Below are 24,105 nucleotides of genomic sequence, written 5' to 3' on the forward strand. Positions count from 1 at the left end.
CTTGGGTTCTTGTAAGAATAAGCAGAGAAGACATCCTTGCAGGCACAAGGTTGTTACGCTTTGTGGGGTTTTTTTAATCGTGGCCCATTTGCAGAGGTGAAATGGAATTCTTCTATACTGTAAGGGAATCTGTGTCAAAAATGAAAACCCTTATCTTTTTACTTCTTGTCTCCCACTCACAGGAATCACAGAATTAGTGGAAATGCTAGTCACATATAACATGACAATGTTCAGCCCACTATTTCCAAGTCTGGTATAGTAATTTTAGCCAGAAGTTTATTGCAATAAACAAATGCATGGCTTAGGCTTGTATTTTATTAGGGAAAAGAAAAATTAACTCAACTTATTGAGAGCAGTCAGGCAGGCTCCTGAAGTTATTAAAAATTTATTGCAGAACTTCCCTATTATCCGATTAGGGCAAAATATGTAGTCAAACCGACGCCAGGAAGAAATACCTAGTACGCAAGCAGTAGTTCTTTAGGAAACTGCTTTGGGCTTGCTTAACATTTTAGCCTGCTACTAATTTTAAACTTCAGCCTGTGCTGCTCTGAGAGCAGCAACTTCCACAGTTTAAAAGGAGCCTCTGCATGTAGACCAAAGAAGTACACTGTCCGAGTTCAGGACACCCTCTCCGTGTCTATCTGCGTTAGGTATAAAGATCCTGCATTTTTGCACCTCCCACAATTGTTAAAGATGCAAGACAACCAATGAGCAATTAAGGTTTATTCTTATGAAGGAGAAACATCAGCACACAATACATCTTATTTTACTTATATCCCATGAGCAGCACTGCAATTCCAGGAACTTAAAATACACTGAACGGTCGCTTGTATTTACCTTCTTGGATAAGCTTCTCTTTACGATCCTGGGGAAAAAAGAGAACATTCATCATTATCCTATTAGAGAAGAAGTTTCAATCAGCCTGGGATGAGAGAAAAGCAGTCCTAATAATTCAGTATGGACTATAGGAAGATAGCACCACACGTGATCTTAAGGGTCTTTTCCAACTTAAATGATTCTAGGAGCACAAACTCTGGTAATAGCCGTTGTGGTTAAAAAGTAAAAAAGAACAAGGCATTTAGCTTCACCTACTAGCTACGGAAGACGTGCTCAGATTGACCTCTCTGCACATCCATCCACTCTCACAGGCCAGCAGAGACCAATTCCTGTGATGTATTTTTCACCAAACTAGTTGCGTCACAGTTAATTTATACATTTAGTTTCTGCCTCCTCCTTCTGGCTGAATAATCCAGTTTAGAGATCTAATTATGGAGAAACTTCTTAATAACTTGCCTAAATGTGCCTGTATTCACTTTCAAGCCATTTGTATCTCACTCTGCAGTCATGTACCTTTCTGACAGGTATTGTTACAGTACACAGACATTGCAGATATTGCCCAGATTCCTTCTGCTGGATCAAACCAGAAGGCTTGCTTAAGACTTGGCAATTTATCTTTTGCTTTCCCAGACGCACAACAAACACTCCTCAGAGAAAAGAGTATAATAGTTATTGTGCTTTATATACTGCCAGAAAACAAAGAAAAATCCCCAAACATTAGTAAGGGAACTGGAATAAAAGAAAACAAATTGTCCTGGAGACTACATTAAAGACTTCAGCTTAAATATTCGCAGGCAGGTATGTCTAGATTTCACTCACACAGGTTTATTTTCAAGCACTCACATGCTAAGCCGCACTTGGTGGCTAAGCCCAGCTGTGGCTTTATGTACAAAACAACACCAGCATGACAAAATACTGCAGAGATGCTGAAGTCTCAAAAACATTTATATCAACATGCTCGGCATATTTCCTAAAACCTGTATTTTCAATTCATCCTAGTAAACAGCATTCCCCACAAATATTCTATTAATTTTAATTGATGTTTGTGCTTCCCAGTTTATGAGTTGATCTAAAAATGCTACTTTTATGCAAAAGAGGGAAATCAAAGTGTTTTACTGTAGCCATAAATTCACTAGTAATAACAGCTAGGTGTCTGGCAGTCACTTAGCATTTTCTTATGTACATATATAGCTGAGTATTTTCAGAATGATCTACCATTGCTCGGATTCTGACGCCCACATTTCAGGAGTTAGAACAGAAGCAAGATAAACCTTCCAAAATCTTAAAAATCCAGCTGAGATCAGGCACTCTAATTAGCATAAGTACTCCTCCCCATTTGCTTCATGAGATTAGGGAAACGGTTAAGCAATTCACAGAAACCTTGCTAAGTCTGTAATCGATAAGCTCCCTATGTATTTATTTTAGAAAGCGCAGTTACTGCATGTCAGCAGCTGAAAATAATAGTCTCTTATGATTAATTTACACTGTCAGCGCTACAGAGAGCTTTATTATAGCAAAATATCCCGTGACTGGCAATACCCAAGGGCTCTTAGCACAGCAGGACTTTGCAGCCAGTTATGAGGCTTTGAGATAGTAGGCTCAGTATCAGCCTTCCTTCCCTCATTACTTTAATGGAATTAATCATTCTTATGTGCAAGAGGATCCCACCAAGGAAGTCTCCAGGCAGATCTACACTTTACAATTTGGTGTTCACTGACGTTCAGTGCTGTCACCTGACTCACCCTGTCAACTTTGAAGACAGCAGCCCAGAAGAGGATAGGGCCTATAGCAAAAAGAGCTCCTAGAAAGGACGTCTTAGGTGTCGGGCGGAAAGTAGGGTAGACGTTCTGCGTCCTAGCGTAGGCCCAGCGGACCAAGGCAGGATCTTCCTGGGTTGGAAAGAAAACCACAGTGAGGCCCCAGCGACCCTGCAAAGCCCACCCGACTCGGCGCAGCCCCGTTTGCCCCTGCCGCGGGGCTGAGGCCTAGAAAGCCCCCCCCGGCTGCCTCCCGGCCCACGCCGGCAAGGGCGCCAAGGTCACGGGGAGGGCAGCGCCACGCCCGCACCGACCCAGATCCGGGCCCCGCTCCGGGACGCCGGGCTAGGCGGACAGGCCCCGCGGCCCCCGCCGCCCACCCGCGCCCCCCTCCCCACTCACGATGATGGCCGGTGGGTTGGGGTTGTTGAGCTGCAGCTGGTACTGCCGCTTGAGCCGGGCGCGGATGGCCAAGCGCTCGGCTTCCGTACGGCGCTTCTCCGGCGACGCGTCGTAGGTGTTGGGGTCGAGCTCGGCCGGCAGCGAGACGTAGCGGTTGGGCCGGTAGGCCTCGGCGGCGGTGGGAGGCGGCCCCGCCGCCATCTTGCAAACCCGGCGCCGCGCCGCCCTGCCACCGCGCAGGCGCGGGGGAGGCGGTGCCGGCCTCGCGCCGCCGGAGGAGCCCCGCGTCCCCTGCCGGCTCACGCCGGGACCGGCGGGAGCAGCGTCCTCCCCCGCGGTGGGCCGGGGGGCTCGGGCTTGACGGAGGGGGGGGTCACGGCGAGGGAAGGTGGGTCCCTTGTTGGCAACAGTGCCAGCAGGTGAAACGGGCTGTCCCGGGGGACAGACAGGACCTCTCTTTCGGCAGAGAGCGCCGAGGCGTAAGGGATTTTGCGCTTGTTGAATTTGTGGTGCGCCCAAGGGGATGCGGGGGCGGCCGTCGCTGCGCTCTCTTTCGCAGGCCTGGGCTACGCGCATTTAAACAAAACATTCAATATTACACACGTGACGTATCGCCGGCGGGTTGGAAGTAGCAAAATCCCGCCGTCATTGATTTTCAGCTTCAAATCGTCTCCTTGGTTCTTTAACCGAGGCAGGGCTGGTGGGATAAGCCGCCAGGTAACCTTCAGGATTATCGTGTGGTGACTGACGGCCCTGATAAACGTTATTGACAGGTTCACAAATCACCCTCTGCTGATTAACACCAGGCGAAGAAAGCAAGCTCTGGCCTGAAAGTTTTGACTTCAGGAAGTTTCTGTCTTGTCGGTATGAAAAGCTTTGTTCTCCCAGAGATGTAAAAAATACATGCAAATTGTCTTCCTGGAAACAAACTTGCCAGTAAACAAGTTTTCTACTGGTTTTCCTTCTGTCGGTATACAAAGCAATGATAACAGTTATGCTGATTGGAACCAAGTAAGTTAATGGCTGTGTATATACAGTTATGGCCTCATTTACATAGGGGTAACTCTACAGACACAGGTAATGTTGACTGAGGGATTACAGTTTGCTCCTAAGCACATAGAAAATAATATTGCTGACTTTATTTAAGATGCTGTGCTTTGGCACCGCAATAATAGAGCAGAAGCGCTGCCTCACATCTTAGGATTTCACTCTTCTTTTACCTAAGCACTTGGAAAATAGATGATCTCCTCTTGGTCTGAGCCCCTAATTAGGAGTTGGGGCTTTGTGACTTGCTTCCAGCAGGATGAAATACAAGTTGGATATTCCTGCAGTTTGTATACCTTGAGCACACCAGCACAGCAGGAGGTACTTTTCCCTCTCTCAAGCACAAGCCTGCAGCCCTCTCAGAAACTCTCTCTTGGTGTTCCTCCAGCTTTTCCACCCTCATTTGCTTCACAAACATGCAGCTGCAAATCCAACTGAAAACTTCAGTGGCTTCATTCACAGTCAGCTCCCAAAGAAGTACTTCTTACCTGCCCTGCTGCTTTGTTTCCGAGGGCTTTCAGCTTGGGACGGTGGCTCCTGTTGCATGGAACAATTTACTGTCTTTACTTTCCCATTTTGTGACCATCGGATTTATTGAGCTCTGTGTCTCCAGCTCCACGATTGTCTCTCTCCATAGGTGGCGTGTGGAGAGCTACGTTAGCAGCACGGTACGTATACCAGCAGCACTGCCATGTGGCACTCCTCTGGTACTTTCATCTCCGAGGGTTCCCAAACACTTAGCATTGTCTTCCCTTGCCTGTGCACAGCCTGCTCCTTTAAAAGCTGTTCCTCCCTGCTCTCTCTTACTTCTTAATAAATGATACATGCAGCCTTGAAACGGAGAGATTCCTGGCAGGAACCGGGGTGCAGGTTGGATTAGCATACTGGGAAGGCATAGCTGCTCTGTGGGAAATGGTGGGTGGTTTTCCCCTCTTTGCTGCATCATGGAGTGGAACAGAAAACTCCTATCCCTGTGGATCTCCCAAAGGACTTTGAAACAGCCAGGTGCTCTTCCCCCAACCTGCTGGCTTCTGAGGTCTGTCTGTAATGGTGTGGGACACTTCCCATGGGCAGGAGCAAAGATGGTCTTGTGGTGAAGTCACTTGGCAAAGGCAGCAGGTTCAGCTCCCAGCCCTGTTGCAGACTTTGCGATGTTATCTGTGCAGGTCCAAGCTGTGCCTTCTCCCGCTCCCCAGAGCTCACAGCTGTGAGTGTGCATGCTTGGCATGCAGACAGTGCTGAAAGTAATTCTACTGGGAGAAAAACAGAAGGTGCAAAGCTCCATTTCCATTAACAACGTAATGTACTGTATTAGAAAATCGAGCAAGCAGCCACTATGCTGAAAACACCTTTGCATTTCATCTCTCATCACTAACTCATCCTCCCTCTCAAAGGATCAAGTTCCCCACAGGGAGTCTTTTCTGAGAGATGTCACTTGTTTTATGGGGTAAAAAAATAACTAAATCCCTTCCAGAGAAGCATGTTCTCTGACACTCAAGCCTGTGCATTGCAATTTGTTGTTTTGACTCCTCCAGAGGTGATTTTGTGCATTTTCTTCATTTCATAACAGCCATGTCTCTAACTTTAAAATGCTATCCTTCAGCAAAAGCCCAGGACACCAATAGTAAGTGTCTAAACCTTGCATAAAACAATGCAGGACAAAGACAAAAATACTGCAAAGCACTTGACTGAAATCAGTGATTGTTTTTTTTTTTTTTCCTGCTGACAGGAACTGCTGCGCACAGTGAGAAATGCTGTGGTGACAAACTGGACTCCTGTGCAGACCTCCTGTGTCATCTGCTCCTTCTGGGCCACCCTATGGCAGACTCTGAACACAGCCTGGCTGCTACTGCAAACCACCTTTGAAACAAAAGATTTTGCAAGAATGAATGAGAGCCGCCTTGTCCCTGTTTTTGCCAGCCAGATCATAACGCTCGTTTGACTCTCCTCCTGACTGCTAGTGTTGACCTAAGACTAGCAGCAGGAATATAAAACAGGCACTAGTGAGAGTGGGGCCACTCTCAGTAGGGCAATATAGGCTTGAGCTAGAATATGGTGGTCATAATACCACATCCTGTGGGCTCAAACGCTAAGACTTCAAAGGTAAGACCCCAAGTGTTTTTTTCCTTTTTAATCAGGACTGTTGACTATTGAGTGTTTGAGGTTGGCAGTATTGAACCAAATTGACAATTCTCTTATGAAAATGCCTTTGAAGTTTATGTCATCAGTTTTCTTTGTGATCAGCAGTAACCAAAATGGAGAGAACCAGTCAAGAAAATTAATCTTTGTCCAGGACCCTGTGGCGGGTTGACCTTGACTGGCTGCCAGCCGATCACCCACCCGCTCTCTCACTCTCCCTTCTCAACAGAACTGGGGGAGAAAATGAGATGGAAAAGCTCATGGGTTGAGATAAATACAATTATTAAGAAAAGCAAAAGCTGTGCACAGAAGCAAAGCAAAAAGAGGAATTCATTCACTACTTCCCATCGGCAGGCAGATGTCCAGCCACGTCCTGGGAAGCAGGACCTCAGTACGTGTAGTGGTTTCTTGGAAGACAAATGACATAACCACGAATGTCCTCCCATCATTCTCCCTTCCCTCAGCTTTTATTGCTGAGCATGACGTCATATGGTATGGGATATCCCTTTGGTTGGTTGGTTCAGCTGTCCCAGCTGTGTCCCCTCCTGACCTCTTGCCCACTTCCAGCCTACTGACCTTTGAGGTTGTTGGTGGTGGTGGGGTGTTGGAGAGAAAGCCTTGACGCTGTGCGAGCACTGCTCAGCAATAGCCAAAACATTGGTGTGTTACCAACGCTATTTTAGCCACAGATGCAAGGCACAGCACCATACGGGCTGCTGTGAAGAAACTTAACTCCATCCCAGCCAGACCCAGTACAAGGCCATCTTGAATACTGTCCTACACACAGCTTAATTTCTGAGAGTGTTCTCCTCCAAATCATAAGTCTGAAATCAGGCACGCTTCTATGTCAGACTCTTTGGTTGAAGCTGCAAATAACTTTCAGCTTGAGTTTAAAGTAACCCAAGATACTGACCTTCCTTTTGGACCTGTGTGATTTTGGTGACTTTTCAGTCACGCTCCAAAATATACACAGACTGAATTTGTTTGTAGACACAAAGTCACATCTTTTCGGAGTGGCCAGGCTAAGTGACTCTGTGCTTCAAGTGAATGAAAGGAAAATTAACCTAAATCACAGACCTGTCTACCTGTCTCCAAGGTGATCGTGCATGACGCTTTCAGAAGAGACGGGTTAAATGTGCTGTCATCTCGAAAAATACTTGTGTCTGTCAAACTTGTGCTGGGTGCTTGCAGTTGCCCTGTTTGCATCAGTTGTCAGGTTGGGTCAACATGTGTCTGGGCTCTGTTTTGAATTCTCGCTGACCTTTTGCAAAGAAAGCAAGCTGGAAAACAGGGTGGAAGCTGACAAGATCACTCATACCACAAGAAGGTTCTTGAACAGAGGTCTCTTACTTCTAATTCTCAGCTGTAATGGGCAAGAAGGGTCTTCTGGCTCCCGTTCCCGTTCCATACAAGTGAATGAATACTGATGTGTGTGCTGCCGACCTTCTTCTGAGGGGAATCGGTATCAGGCATCCATCTACATGGATACATCCATGGTAAAAAGCATGGTAGATACAGAAGGGGAGCAGTGTAAAAGGTATTAGGACACAGCATTGTTTATCTAGTCTCAGGACAAGTGTGTCTAATTGCAGCATATAGTTATGCTAATAAATTGTCCAGATAAATGTAATTAGTTCTGCTTTAAGAACTGAAGTCCTCAGTGTCTGTATCTTCCAGTTGTTTGAAGGAAACCTGGCACGCAAAGGAGTCGTGGTTTAACCCCAGCTGGCAACTAAGCCCCACCCAGGCGCTTGCTCACTCCCCCCGGTGGGATGGGGGAGAGAATCGGAAAAGTAAAAGTGAGAAAACTCATGGGTTGAGATAAAGACAGTTTAATAGGTAAAGCAAAAGCCACACACGCAAGCAAAGCAAAACAAGGAATTCATTCACTCCTTCCCATCAGCAGGCAGGTGTTCAGCCATCTCCAAGAAAGCAGGGCTCCATCACGCGTAACGGTTACTTGGGAAGACAAACGCCATCACTCAGAATGTCCCCCCCTTCCTTCTTCTTCCCCCAGCTTTATATGCTGAGCATGACGTCATATGGTATGGAATATCCCTTTGGTCAGTTGGGCTCAGCTGTCCCGGCTGTGTCCCCTCCCAGCTTCTTGTGCACCCCCAGCCTCCTCGCTGGTGGGGTGGGGTGAGAAGCAGACAAGGCCTTGACTCTGTGTCAGCACTGCTCAGCAATAACAAAAACATCCCTGTACTGTTCTCAGCACAAATCCAAAACATAGCCCCATACTAGCTACTATGAAGAAAATTAACTCTATCACAGCCAAAACCAGCACACATAGTTAGGGGGATTATGAATAGTTCAATTGTTATTACAGCCAATAGGCCACCCATAAATGTGTATCAAATGTTGAGCTCAGCAGGAGTTAGTTACAAAACTAGGACACTTAATGAGTCATAAAGTGCCAGGAATAATGAGAGACGGCATTAAACAAACCATTTCTGCCTCTCCTGGGCTTGTCCAGAGACAGTGACAAGAAGCCCTCTGCTGTTTCAGCTTTTCCTACTGAAATAAAATTTTTGACTCAGGCTGAATTATAGCTGTGGCTGAGCTGCCTGAGCCGGGGAGCTGGTGCCACCTGGGAAGCTCTGGTGGGAAAAGGAGAAGCTGGCAGTGAGCATCTCTTCTCTACGCCTTTGCAGGGCACTGATTGTAGCATTTCGTAATATAATTCATTTTCTTAGCTCTCCAGCTCTCCCTCTGCTTCCAGCTCCTTGCGGGAGAGGCTATTAATAGTCACGCAACATCGAAGAGTGGGAGAGGAAGAGATCTTAGAATAAAGTACGGTGGCAATTAAAAAGCTGGATGTCTGAGGATAGGTCCTGTTATTGGCTAAGTGTTAGAAGTGCTTAACCAGTCAAGGGGAAACATTATTCCTAGGTTTCTCCTAGTGATGGCTGTCACCAGCAAGCTGTCATTGCCCCAACCAGCCTCCTCTGGACCTTCCATCACCCCCTGGCCCAGGGGCAGCGTTGAAGCTCGGTCCCTTGGCCTTAGCTCTTGCCTGAGCTGTCTCGAGTGTGTGTTGCGTCTAGCCTTGGACCACGGTGACTCGAGTTCCCAGCTTGACCTCAGACCTTCCTTGTTACTTTGGCCTTGCCTGGACATCACTGGACTGTGGCTGATCATGGTTATTGCCACTAGACCTGCCCTGATCACCTTGTTTGGCTCCCAGCTCGCCTTCCCCCGTGGAGCAGCCCAGTTTTGCCATCCCTGGACTGCACTGTCACTCATGGAGCAATGCTCAACCTCATGACTGTAGGGCGTGTGTGGCACTAAGGGTGGTTTCATACTGACGCCAGTAAAAATTCAAAAAGTGGTTGCAGTAAGGGTCAGTGAGAGGAAACTCAAGTGTTGTAGGAAATGTCTTATGCAGGGTAAGGGGAGGCATCTTTTCTGGCCTGTTGCTCCTGATACAGATCATTGCCAGCAGCTGACATTTCTTTTTTCCCATTTCTCCCCAGGTGTTTTGCTCTGTCCACAAAAGAAAGGATAGATCTGCCTCGTTCAGTCTATCGGAAAAATAGCGATGCCCGCTGTGATCTCTGCCTGCGTCTCTCTGACATAATGGAGGAAGCTCCGGATGGTGAGTCCTCCTACCCTGAGACATGTCTGAGAGGCTGTGAGCCATCTCCTGGAGATCCTGTCTTTCCCCGTGGGCTGTGGGAAGAGTCTAATTTAGCCCAGATACTTCCCAGCCCCAGGAGTATCCAATGTGTGTCAGAGTGCCCAATGTTGCACAGCCTTTATTGTACCTGGAGGATGCTCCTGTAAGTTCTGACGAGACCCATGGGTGAAACCTTGGACTTGCTGACAACAAAGGAGAATCCTACAAAAAATGGCTCTGGCCCACAAAGCCGTCAAATTCCCTGCAATGCCTTACTTGAAGTTACTTCATGGGTTTAGCTGGATTTCCTTTCACAAACAAAATCAGAGTGTGAGGAAAAGGCTACTGTGCGAAGATCCAACCAAGAGGGGCCAGTGAGACTTTAATCCCCAACAGATATGGCCACTCCTGCTCCTCAAGACAGAAGTACAGTGCCCCAAGGGTTGGTTTTGGTGTCAGGGACTTTGCGTGTCCTGGTGGGGTCCACTCATGAGCACGATTTTGGAGGAAGCCTCACTTTGTGGGATCATCCAGTCCAAAACTTCTCCACAGCCCGAAATTCATTTTTAACTGGAAAAGGAGCACGACTTTATAGACAATAACTCTTTAAGAAGTCACAAATTTCTCCTTTGTACAGGAAGACATTCAAGCCCTGTGTGGGGAAAAAAATCAAGCCTGAAATCTGTGATAGAGTTGCCTTGAAGGAGAGGCAACTCCATTGTACAGCTACATAGAAAAAGACACTCACTTTATTTTGCTGTATATATTTTGTTGAAAGTCTGGAGCTTAAATTTTAAAGCAAGTCTTTGGGAACACACTGTGAAGCAGACCATCAGTATGAATAAAATATGTTAGCAGGGACGTGTTGAATTTAGTGTGACTGTTTGGCAATCTCTGTATCGCAGTGGGGAAGTACTTAGTTGTGGCAATGCAGAGTGTTTTTTTTTGCTTAAGTAAAAGACAGAATACAAATGAGGCTGTTGCTGCAGAAGGCCAGCTACTGGGAGAGATATATGGTGTCCAGCCTGGGTATTTCAATGTTTAAAAAAATATGATGGCAATACTAAAGCCTTAAACTTCTGACCTATAGAGATAGAATGGCAGAGCAGTGCTTTCCTTGGGCTCTTGTTATCATTGTATAAATCAGTAACATTAACTAAACAAGAAATAATCCTTAGCATTGCAGAACCCTGTATCCATCAGTTTTCATCTGCCTTGTTTGGGAGACTGGGTAAGGCAGCTGCCAAGGTTAAAAATTGCCTCCTAAATTAATGTCTCCATACTTCTCTAGATAACCTCTTAGCAGAGAGGTTTGCTCTTTGGATAAACCACTTCTGTTTACAGTGGCATGCCCCCCTAATCCAGCCAATGTAATTGTGATTTGCAACCCCTAAAGGAAAGATTTTTACCTCTGGTGTGATCCTTGCAGGGCCCTTTAGACACAGTGCTTTCCCCACTCTCCTACTGCCCCTCACTCCATCCCCTTACATGCATCTGCTTCTCCCCTACTCACCAGCAGATGTTTTTCCTCTACCCAACCCTCTCCTCCCACACTCCCACCACTGCTGAGGGGCTCTTTACTCTTTGAACATACTCTGACTTCCTCTGCCTCCTTCACTTGCTGCTCAGTCTTGTCCCTGCTCTCCCTTGGCCGTATCTCACTTTCTTCCAAGCATCTTCACAGAAGGTCCAGTCGTGGTGGCCGCCACTTGCAAAATGCTTAGCAGATAGCAATTGCCGACCTTGTGGCACTCTGCTCTCTGTTTCCTCTCGTCGTCTCTGTGTCAAGCAACCTGTACATGACACATTTGGAGCAGGGGCATTCAGGGTCTTCCAACTTTGCTTTCATTTACTTTAGAGTCTTCTTGTGGCCTGAAGCCAAGGGAAGTGCAAGCAGCCATCATACTGGCAGCTTGCTGGTTCTCCTCAGCACATGAGGGCTGACGGAACTCAGTTTCTGCAACCAGCATTTTAGTTTTACAGACCAGTGACATGGTGAAGGCTATGGGGAAGGACCCAGTCATGCCTGTACAAATGCCTTACATGGTTAATTCTTCCTTTCTTCATGTGTCATTGTACCCTCAGGAGTTTGTCTTTGCTTGGGCACAGGTATGGTATCCCCACCTTCTGTTGCTGTGTTGGTCTTGCTGCAAGCTGCTCCAGACATGGTCCACCAGTCACTGCAGTGACCGGAGCTGCCCACAGCACATGGTCACAAACTGAATGAGTCCAAGGCAAATGGCAAAGCCTAATGCTGTTATGTCTGTATCAGTCTTTCACAGCTGGCTGGGGTGCCTCTTCTGTTGGACTCATTAATGGGGAGGTTGCATTTCTCCATAATTTCCCTGGGGACTGAGTACATCCCATCAGCTGAAGGAACAGGGCAGTGACTCACCCCTCAACCTGCCGAATTCTTTCCAAGAGAGTCCTTCCCACCAAGGATTGAGAATGTCTGGGATATACTCACGGGAGAAGCTAATATGCCAAAATCTGTTTGTCTCAAATCCAAATGAAAATTTGAAATGTGATAAATCACTCACTCTGCACAACAGTCACCAAAGTCAAAGTGCTTTTTCTTTACAGTTGTATAACCCCGTTTCCCACCCCTTTGCTTTGCCCTGTGGGACTACATCAACTCCTTGACCATTCCTTGTTTTACTTCACTGTAGAAAGAGCTTGGACAAAGCAGGAAAACTGAGCCCCTAATCTTAAAGATCTCCTGCGTATTTTTTAAGACCAGTGAAATTATGAAGCTGAAACCTTTGGTTTCCTTGTTCTTAGACATAGTTTTTGCAGATGGGTCACAGGGGTGAGATCTGCTCCTGACAGTAATGCTGCCCTTTTGTCAGGCAATGATGGAAAAGGTCTTTCTGGCCTGCAGAGCAGTCTCAGAGCAGAGTTACTTCTATCTGTATCCTTCCACCTCTGATAGCAGTCAAGCAAATCGCTTCAGTTGACAGCTTATGGATTTTTATCATATTTTCTCACAGCACAACCTCTTCCAAATACCAGCATCTCTATCTTGTCTGAGGGGACCTATATTGCACCTGGCACCAGCTTTATCAAACATTGGGTAAACCTGTCCAGTGGCTACATCTAGATTTGTGAAAAAATGTGAGACAAATTCTTCTGACTTGCTGATCATGTAGCATACTGCTCATACAAACTTCTTAGATACCCTCTGCATGATGCACATGTACGTAACTACAAGATGTGATACTGTGGTGAGAGGTCTCTTCCCTGGAATCTCTTGGAGGGAGAAGCTGTCACAGCACATTATCTTGTTCAGAAGTACTTCATAGAATCATAGAATCATAGAATCATTAAGGTTGGAAAAGACCTCTAAGATCATTGAGTCCAACCGTCAACCCAACACTACCATGCCCACTAAACCATGTCCACAGAATCATAGAATCATCAAGGTTGGAAAAGACCTCTAAGATCATCGAGTCCAACCATCTTGGTCCTAGAGCCTAGCCAGCCACAGCTTTGATCAGTACTGAGTTTAAGCAGTTTCCTACAGAGGATACTGGCCTTTATCCATTGACCTAAGGAGACCTTGGGGCACTGCATGCAGCCCAGCTTTCTGCAGGGGGATGTCCCTAGCAATTTAGGGCTGATGATGTTGTCTTTGCCTGGTACCTTGTTTCTGGAGGAAAGGAAAAGTCAGGGATTGGGTGAGATCTCCCTTGGTCAGAACACTAGTTGATCAGAGTATAAATATTTCGAGGTGACTTCTTCTGGCAAAGGATTACTTTCTCGCTTGAGAGTTGCTTGTTCTTTGTGCTCTGTGGCAGTGAAAGATCAAGACGTGACAAGGAAAAGGTGGTCATTATTCCAGGGACAGGAGCAGGGAATCACCAGCTCCACAGCTGGAATTGCCCTTGCCCTGCTTGACACCCTCCTGCTTTTATGGCCTGACCCTGTCTCAGGAATTGAGGTCTTTGGATCCACTCCAGGACTTCTGAAGAAATCATCAGTCTTTCCTAGCAGTGAGAGGTAGCACTGAAAGCATAGTGGGTTAATGATGATGGTGATAAAAATACCAATAAAAATAGTCTGACAAAATTTCCCCCAACAACCACTTTCACAGATTTTCTGTTTTGATGCAACATTTCTGTTTTGTTTGGCAGAAACCAAAGCACCCTCTCTCCCTTCTATTAAAAAAATATTTTTGTTGTTTATTTTTCACCTCCTTTTCTCCACCTTATACCAGTTGCTAAGGAAAACAGAGGAGTAAACAAGAGGGAAAAGTGAGAGGGATAAAGGAGAAGAAAACAATTCAGGTTTTGTTATTTTGAATACATTTTTTCAACCAAAAGCAGAAATATCATCATGATAAAAATATGAGAAAAATCCTTTCAGCAAAAGCTGTAGGTTCTCTGTGCTTCCTCAAATGAATTCCTGCTGCATTGTGTGTCCCTGAGTGCAGCAAAGGCAGACTATCATGAGGCATACAGAAAATGCTGGCTCCTGACAACATCCCTGATTCAGTTTTAGAACTGCAAAAAAGAAATGGCAAACAGCAAATCCTATTTATTTTCTCAACAATTATACATAACTGGTGCTTCACTTTACAAAGTAACTTTAGGTTGCTCCTTTCTGCACTAGTGATCAAAGCCTCCTGACACTCTACATACGCTGGTCTGGTAGGTGTGCTGCAGTCTGTGTTCCAGGTTTGCTGGAGCGTGCTTGAGTCCTACTCCGAGAGGATTGTTACCGATGTGAAACTTCAGCTGCCTTTCCTGAGACGAAATCAGTGAAGTTCTGCAGAAAGCAAGAGGTGAATAGCAGTGACGCAGCAAAACTGTTTCCTGGAAAAGGAGGTCTTTTCTACAAGGATTCACACTGCCCTGCAGAGACCAAAAGAGAGTCAAAACAAGCTCTGTACTCGTATAGGTGGTATCAAACACTTTGTAACAAAGCTGTTGTTCTTTATTAAGCTCTAGAATACTTCTCCATTAGGTAGTCAACAATTATGCACAGCTGAATGGAGAAGGGGGTTTGCGCAATGCAGTCCCAAACTAGCAAGATAGTGCAAGGGTTCAAAAAGGAAGGAATCTCTGATCTAATTCAAAACTTAATATATGTTTTCAAGATGTGTCTCAGCTGCAGCAGTAAAAGCAATAAGGATCAATAGTAATTCTGCCCAGTATGCTGGGTTTCAGCCCAAAGAAAGATTCCTAGAGGGAAAAAATAAAGGTTTATAATAGAAGCACTGACCAGACTGGAGCTATGTTCAGTAATGCTTCTTCTACACCCTCGTTCTTAACCCTGAGCTGCTTTCCGCGGGTGGAAATAGCTGCTGCCAAAATACTACTTTCTTTAAAGAAGCTGCAGTGCCATCACTTCCAGAGGAACTTCCTATTATTTCTCTGTACAGCATTAAAATAAGCATCTGGTTCAGAAAATAATATTGGGGTTGCAATAGAGCTCTTCCAGCTGCTGTTTAACTTTCCCACAGAAAACAATGTAGGGGAAAAATGAAAATACAAGAGCCTTACTTACACAGAGCCCTCTCTTCACTGTAGACAACACTGAATACATAAGATCTTGAGCTGAGCTGAGACAGAGCTCTGGGAATCTGTCCAGAGGGGTCCCTGGCAGAGGGCTTTGGGGGGTGTCAGTGACAAAGGGAGGCTGGCATCTCACAGGGAGTGCAGTGAAGCTGAGGACTCCTCACCAGAAGGGACAAGCTGGTGCGTTGGCCCTGCAAAAAGGCACAAAGGAAGAAGAACAAACGCAATCTCCCTCTGCTTGGTCCGGCAGCCAACACCTGTCGTAAAGATGCAATGTGTGGGAGGGCTGGAAAGAGAGGAAAATACACTGCCAGGACCCGGTCTTGGTGGATTATTAAATGTTGAAACACCGTGCCATCTGGTGATGGGGTCAAAACTCATTCTTAGGGCTGCTTTGAGAGGCCCATGCACAACACGCCATGCTACAAAAGGGTGAGTAGGAGCTCTGTACCACTTCTTCGAGGCAGAAGAGCTCTCGACAGGGCAGGGCTGTGCAGCCCTGCTGCCTGCTGAGGAAGGCCAAGAGGCTTTGTACATGGTGAGGGATTTACCATCAACCTGCACGATGGGCTTTGCCCGTGATGTGCAGTCCAGCCCATGGCCCCCGGTTGCCATTATCAGTGGGCCAGTCAGGTTTGGAGATGTCTGTTGTTCTTACCCATTAAACCAATGTGACTGATGAGCATTTACAGTGACGGCTGTCCATCTCCTTTGTGGGAAGTGCTCATTTATTCCTCACCACTACCAGCTGCAGCCTAGTGGGCTGTTTCTAACAGCAAGCAGTGGGAGGCCTGATTTTGCTCTTGGCTTTTTTGCTGACCCTGGGAAATCTCTCCCCCTGCCTGCTTCAGTTTCCCTGCCTGTACAGTGGTAATAATATTTTTGATCCATTTTTCTTGACAGTTTTGGGAATTATAAGCAGACCACATCCCATATGCTGGAACTTCTTAACGGAGATTGCGTGTTCAGTTTTCCAAGGAACCCGGGAGTACATCTGGAGTGTCATGGTTGCTACATAATCATCTTAAGGCTTGACCCTTCTGTCACAAGGGAGGCATAGCCCAATGTCTAAGAGCTGAAGCAAAAATTTATTCATGGGAAGCTCAATAAAGAATCCCTTCTGGTCACTGCAAAAGGACCATTAGAACAGATCCTCCCAGGCTAAAAGAGAAGGAGAAAGAGAATTCAACATCTGAGTTATCTAGGTGCTTAGTGCACGAGGTCAGGAGACAGTCAAGCTTTTTCTGAGTTCCTAATTCAGAAGTTTTGCCCAGGGACATTTCAGGTTACTCACATCACCTAATATTTGGAAATACATGTAGAGCCATTTATAGCACCAGACACTTTCATCCAAGATTAATGCAGTGGGACCGCAGTGCTGCCAGAACAAAGTCCCTCAGTACCATCTATATTGTGCCTTTGGCAGGGAAGACTAAGAGCCATTCGGCAGCTGGAGGATATAGGTTTAAAAGGGGACAGAGCGAATGGTTTTAGTTGCCTCATGTTGGGCAGGAGATACCGAAAGAAATCAAAGGTCACATCACAGGGGGTTTTACCATGAAGATGATGATGATGGGTTCTCATTGCTAGTGCTTCTGGTGGTGGGACTACAGCTCCCAGGCTGGAGATGGAACACAGACTAGTAGTAGCAGCTGTATCGCATCATGCGCATCTGCCCACCGTGTCCTTGGGGCCCTTCCTTGGGCTTTTGCAGTGCTTCTACAGCCCACAATTTTAGTGCCCAAATTTCATGCGTCCTTTGGGATGAACTCCACCAATCTCCTGGGAGGGAACCCCTCAGTCATGTTGTACTCCTTTTCGCTGGTGATAATTGCCTTTCCCTTGCTGAGTCTCCAGGGCTGGCTGCCCGGCAGCTCCGCAGCCTCGGAGGCATCTGGTGCATGTAGAGAGACAACTTGTCAGGGAAAGGGGATGAAAACAGATATTTAAGACACCCATTAAAGACCTGCTGATGCCTGATGGTGAGCCTTCACGAAATGCTGATTTGTATACCTTTCTGCTTATACAAAGTGGTTCCTTTCAATCTCCTGGTATTTTTAGTAGCTTGATCATTTGCATGGGAATACAATCTTGGTTGCTTGGGAAATCGGTATGTCCTAAGTCACTGCTTGCAGACTGCTAATCTTTTCCAGCACAACAGGCTCTAATACCTGGCACTTGGACATAGCAGTATTTTAGAGTGTCTTTTATTTTTGCTTTTACTACTGAATTGCTAAATTCCAATTCGTATCCATTGTATCTGCTATCTGCAAAAAATGAAAATAATGTTTATTATTGTTATTCCTTATTATTAAATGACTGCTTTGGTAAGATCATGTTTGGCTATTTTCCATGGACTTTTGTTCATATGGATGGAAAATTACAGTTATTTGTAACTCCATAGATATTTGTATCTGAACAATTGTATTCATCGTGATCAAAATTAGTAGTAATTAAGAATAAACAAAATCTTAGTTCAGCAAACTAAAACAGAAAGTTTCACTAATTCAGTTTTTGTTTCTTCTGACTTCTAATGTTTAAAAACTAAGTTTCATTATTCTAATCAGCCAGCCAAAAAACTGACGATGCCACTGTTGGAAACCAGTCATATGTGTCTTATCAGGAACAGCGAACAATTTGCCAGCACCTCACAACCTGAAATGCATTTGCATAAATTCTTGGATGAACACTCATCAGTGAGAAATGTATTTGGGAAATTAGTTCTGGGTCCTCGTACAACATCAAAAAGCCCATGCTGGTTTGGAAATCCATTTGTTAGAGAAAAGGTGGCCAGCTTTACTGCAAGCTAAAATTTCTTGCTTCCCAATGGCTGTTGGAAGGCCTCACATAACCTGAGTAGGACTGAGCCTCAGGCTGGTGCAAATTACCATGCACACAGCGTTCCTTCTTTGTTTTACTGTCAGTGTTCCTGAACTCACCTTATTCTGATTTCCCAAAGGCATCACTAACATCCTATATTTTTGCCTATATTTTATTTATAGTAAAAAAAAGGAGTAAGACAATAATGGTTCAAATCTGTGGTTGCTCTGGTTGGATTTCTGTTGTCACCTCAAAGCAGAGGATGTGCTGGTTGTCACACTGTGCTGGCAGTGGCTGCTGAAGAAGAAATAAAATAAAACGTGCTGTTTACCAAATGGTCTTTGTAGAAGAAGGTCACTGTCCTATTACTTTCTGCCCTCTATGCCACGGTTCTGAAATGGCCGTGAAGGAGGAGTGAGCATCAGGTTCAGAACCCAGCTCGCTTCCCACAAGGTCAAGAGCTGCAGCAAGCCTCACCTACCCGTGCCCCGGCCTTTGCCTGACGGCGGGGTGTTTGTCCTGGGGGATGAGGCAGGGGGTTATGACTTCAAGCAGAAAATAAGCTGCAAAGTGCCCAGTACTGTCTTCTAAGTACCAGCCCATTTCCAAGAGCTCTGGGGGACAAAGAGGGAGATTCACTACCTTCATTTTATTCTTCATCTTGCTATAATAAGGCTTTTCAGACATAGGGTGGCATCTCTCCTCTGCTTCAGAAAGGGACAGTCCCTGACGTTGAAAACAGGGCTTGCACAGCTTGTCCTGCGGCTCCGGGTAACATCACTGACACTGAGGCAGGGCTCTGGTTACTGCACAAACCATGGGGTCCACGTAGGATCGAGCCATATCAGATGCTCTCCCAAGCCCCAAGAAGTGACAGCCAGCTGCCTTCCCTTTCCCTTGCCCCTCGGCAAAAGTTCTCAGGTACTTTCTTCGTCTCAGACAGGGCTTTATGTCCAGCCAGGAGGCTGAAAAGCAGGTATAGGGGGAGGTGGGAGAAAAAGGACATCAAACTCCTACAGCAGGAAAACCGCCTGCCCTTGCTGGCTGATGCTTCTCCTGGCAGGGAAGGGAGCCGTGCCCTCTGGTGGCAGAACAGGGGAGAAAGAAGTTTAAAAACCTTTCCAAATCTCCGGTCCAAAGGCACGGAGGAAGGAGCTGTACACTCTGACCCCGGCCATAATATTTGGCTTCTGATTAGGTTTGTACTGCCCTTGAAATTCAAGTGACTCCTGCGTGCGCTGGGTTTGCCCGCTGCGGTCAGGGTTTCCTTGCTGCAGCCAGAGGCTCGCCTGTCCTGGGCACACCATCGTCCAGCCAGGGCGGCAGATTTCGGAGGAGTCCTCCAGCGACCCATTGAGAACACGCCCTGCTGCCCAGCTCAGCTATTGCAGCTCCGAAGTACACAGCCAGGGTTATTAGCATTTGAGCGCTTTGATACCGGCTCTGTCCCTCAGAGCTTTATAACAAGCCCGTCGCACGGCACGGCTAGGAAGCTTTTAACAGTTCATGCTGAAAGATGAAGTTGACTCAGACGCAGATGCATGTGAAAAGCAAGCAGAAGAGTTTTGCTGCTTGCAGGAAGAGTGCTGACCAAATGGATTTTAGTAATAACACCTGTGATTAGAGTGAGTGAGCTGTTTATCAGACTGTGAAGCTTTTGTTTGCTATTCATGATGTCTTCATGCTTCCAGAGCAATCTTCTGCACGGTGGCCACATTTTTCTTGGCATTGGTGGTACCCATCCTGCATGGGACCGTGGCTTCACACCTTCCTGGGTGCTTTCCTTTCATCCTCACTTGCTTCTTTGGGTGTGAACTGCAAGTCACTGGGGAATGAGTTTCTTACGGTTGCTTTTCACCTAAAGGAACGTAGCAAAAACATTATATATGAGCTACCCCAGCGCAGCATCTGAATGTTGCTTGAGCAACTGACCATCCCCTTGCATCATGCCACAGGTGCAGCACAGCACAGGCAGGAGCCACCGCTGTTGCATCCACTCCTGCTGACGTGACCTTGCAACCTAAGTTTGGGGATCCTTGGTTTGCAGACTGCTTGAATCCGAATGAAATGACGTTGTTGATCCTAGGCATGCAGGGCCTCCAAAAAGACTCTTCATTCCTCTTAGCTTTGCCACTAGAGGAGGTGAGCAGCACCCTTCCTGCTGCGAAGCCTTGGCTGCTGAATGCTCCCCTCCTGCATCTTTCTTTGCGCAGACAGCTGGGTGCAGACCACGCAGGGTCATGCCAGGAGACAGTGAGATTAGGGAGGGTGATATGGAGAGTTAGGAAGGGATATAGAGAGGGAAGTAATTCCTGAGCATCAGGTCCCCGGATCTGTTTCCTCATCAGCACAGTGGTATGTTATCACTAGCTGTAGTTGAATACACTAGACCTGCTGACTTTAAAAGGATTTTCCAAGTGAAAACTCCACGCAGTTTCCCCCTTTCTGTCTCACCCTCAGCATTTCAGCAGGATGGAGTAATAGAGCAAGGACAGCGTTCATCATGTGGGTCCTCTGTATCTTGGGTTTGATTTTCTACTCAAGCAAGCCCAGGGCTTGGTGCTTGGCATAACTCTTGTTACTGATGCTGGAGGGACATGGAACACTGTGGAGAGAAAAGACCTGAACACCTGGCTTAGTTGTCCCTTCTGTAAGGAAACTGTAAACATCAAAATGTAAAAGCTCTCTGTTAGGAATGCTGCTTGTGGTTACCCTGAGGTGTGGCCTAATGAGTACCAGCTGATTCAAGAGCCAAAACAGGTGAAGGGAATTGTGAGCAGACATGTGATCGTTGCCGGAAGGAAGATTTGAGTGAGGCAACGGAGAGAGGCAGAAGTGTGAGGCAACGGAGAGAGACAGAAGGCTGAGGCAATGGAGAGAGAGAGACTGTGGGACTGCCCTGTTATGATAGAGGCTCCAGTATTGCTGCATGTGAGGGTCTGTGCTATCTTACACCACAAATGGTGCCCAACGTGGGGCTGAAAGAGGAAAGCCTGAAGAAAGAAGGTCTTGAAGAAAGGAGATAGAAATATCCAGTGGTGTACCCCTGTTGAGCTGGACAGAGGACAATACAGGTGAGCAGCCACAGGGAAGTTATATGAACTTTATACATTAGTTATGGGGCAGTCGGCATCTCAGTCACAGAAGCTTCAACTTGAAATGTTTCAATGTATTTTGAAGGTAACAAGGTTTTGAAGGAAAAAGAACTCTGTAATGGAGAACAGGAAAGGTCTTTGTATTAGAAGTGTTAAGTTTGTATCTTTGTATTAGAAGTGTTAAGTTAAGCTCTGTATTAGAAGTGTTAAGAAAATAGGTTTAGTAAGTTAAGATTTGTATTAGAAGTGCTAAGTTAAGCTCTGTATTAGAAGTGCTAAGTTTGTATGATGCTGTTTTGTCATGTAGAACTGATCTTTGTTTGTAGTGTAAATAATTTCTGTAGACTGTAATGTTATATGATAAAAGAAGATAGTATTTGTCTGACTAAAAGGAGAATGACCATGCCCATATTGGGATTCGTCATTACTCTGGGTTCACACTCCCACTCCGACCCTGAGTCACTCCAACAGAACACGTTCGTAGATACCTGAAAAGGTTTGCACATCACCGTGGTTGCAAAGGTATCTCATCAAGCGGAGCTGTCTCTGCTTGGATGTTATATTTCGGTGGCTATTAGGATGTTCTGTTGTGGAGAGCTCAGGAGAGCTTAAGTATGTGTATAGCAATCTTTGAAATAATTAAAACAGCTCGTGTGAGAAGACTATATGGTCAGTCACACCTAAAATTAATTGCCAGGGAAGGCTGGCGCAATAGTCTGTTAGCTGAGAAATTATTGCTCTAGCTCCATGCACAGCGGGCTGCTCAGTTCTCTAAACCCAGTGTACCTGGGAAGATTGGTTTCAAATGATAAAATAGTAGATTGAGATTTATTTTTAAAGGTGTCCCACAAACAGGAACAGAGTGCACAATCATGGGCTTTTTATTTCTTCACAAAATGTGTTAAGAGCCTAAAACTGTTGGCTTGTTGTTTTAATATTTTTTCTGCTTAATTTTTGCTTCCAAGTGGGAATGCAAAGCCTGAAATTTCATTAACTTTGTCAAGGTTTTGCTGAAGCTTCAGTAGTGAAATAGGGATGTTGTCAGATCTGAACGGAAAGGTTAGAAAACATACCTATTCCCCTAATTGTTTGTTTGCCATTTGAGCTAAACTTTTTTAGCATAAAGCAAACAAAAATCATTTTAATAGATTGATAGCAACACAAATTATTTCTCAATTAAATTTTGCACTCCCAAGTATATTATCTTTATGATAATACTGCTATTTTTTTTGTTGCCCATAGAAGGTTAAAGAAAACAAAAAGTAGAAAATTCAGAATTCATAATGTAAGCAACCAGCAGGACAAAAAAAAAATAATTGTTGTTTGGAAGAGGACTTTCAGTTTCTTTTTTTGCACAAGAAGCAAAAGCTATTCTTGCCATTTGGAAGCATTTTTTAAGGGTTCTGAATTACTAGAAAGGAGTACTTTCAGTTTCCATTCTACTCTTCAGTTTTGCATAGATTTTTTTCTTGTTCGGGGACTGTATTTTTGTCGCATGCACTCAGTATGTTAATCCCTTCAATTATTTATATATTTTATGATAGGTTAATCCCTTCAATTATTTATATATTTTATGATAGGTTTAGAGCCAGCCTTTTCCACCCAAACGCACATCTGGCCTATGTAGTTTCAGCTTGCAAAGGGATTTTTTATAACTAGATATTAAAATACTGTCTTGGTTCACTGCTCCCCATAGAATCATAGCAACAATGCAGTAGCAAAAAATATGGAAAGTCTGTGTCTGCTTGCAGCTGATGGGGAAACAGGATTTTGTAGAAGATGCTCCTTTTTTATGCAGTAGAGGACCGCAGGCAGCAGCCTGCTTCTGGAAGGTTTTTTCTGTCTGAGAGGTAACATGGCTGATGGTTCCAATATCTTATAATTCATTTACTTGTACTGCCTGCTTCGGCCACACAAAAACGCCTCTTCTAGTGCCAGACCAGTCATTCATGTGCAATTTGTTGTACATGAGGCTTTAGAAGGTGGCTTAATAAACAGTATCAGTCCTCCAGGGAAGACACCTGTATTTCCTATAGTGTCCTATAGACTATAGGCTCCTGTACGCTCCTATATTTCATTGTGTCCACATTACACCCAGATGGCAAGAACAAAACGCAAAAGTCCTCATCTCAGGCAGATTTAAATCCATGTTATTTAGCTGATGTTGCAGTGTTGTGTCATCTTCTCATTTTCGAAGAACACCCTCAACTGTTTAAAGAAACTGCACGCTTCTTTCTGGCCATTTTCACCTGCTTTAGCTGCGAAAAGGCAAAGATTAGATGAGAAACATCAAGTTCAGTCCCTTGCTCTGCTGTAAATTCCCTTCGTGGTCTTTGGCAAATTGTTTGCTCTTGCTGTGACTTGGTTGCTGATCTGTAATAGAGAAACAGCATATCACTAACCCGTCTCCTGGTGTGTGGGGAGCAAAACTACGTGGCTCGGTTACTATAGCAATGAGACCCTGAATTCTGGCACGTATTTTCATGGGCACAGTGCTAGACATGCAGAGCAGTCCTCGGTGGTCTGCAAAGCCCTGCACAGCCTCTGCTGCTGCCTTTCGCATCTCCCCTGGTCTCATTTCACCCCTCTCTCTTGGCAGATGTGTGTGCAATGCGTCCAGCTGCATTTGAAGCACACGATGTCTTGCAAGGGCAAGGTAGCCAGGGTCCGGCCAAGCTCGTGCTGCCGGGTATGTGCAGGACAGGGTGGGACAGGGTGGAGGAGATGGCAGGGAAATGACTGGTCTGTGGGAGAGAAAGAAGGGCTTTCTCAGTTTATTGTGTTTTTTAGCAAAAAGCTTAAAAGAGAGAGAACAGGAGGAGGTCTAAGGAGAAGAAGGTAACAAAGAAATGTACTAAAGAAGGTTTATT

General features: G+C 45.6%; 1 protein-coding gene across 1 annotated transcript; it reads right to left on the minus strand.

Annotated features, from left to right (window-relative positions):
* Positions 1–708: 708 nt before the first annotated feature.
* On the minus strand, positions 709–3,248 carry NDUFB4 (NADH:ubiquinone oxidoreductase subunit B4). The gene is made up of 3 exons (XM_075166409.1): positions 2,997–3,248; positions 2,580–2,726; positions 709–865 (listed from the first exon to the last, which is right to left on the minus strand). Exons 1-3 carry the CDS (start codon positions 3,195–3,197, stop codon positions 806–808), a joined length of 408 nt encoding a protein of 135 aa, XP_075022510.1. The 5' UTR covers positions 3,198–3,248; the 3' UTR covers positions 709–805.
* Between the last annotated feature and the right edge of the window lie 20,857 nt (positions 3,249–24,105).

This window comes from Calonectris borealis, chromosome 1 (genome assembly GCF_964195595.1).
Source record: "Calonectris borealis chromosome 1, bCalBor7.hap1.2, whole genome shotgun sequence".
NCBI classification, from domain to species: Eukaryota; Metazoa; Chordata; class Aves; order Procellariiformes; family Procellariidae; genus Calonectris; species Calonectris borealis.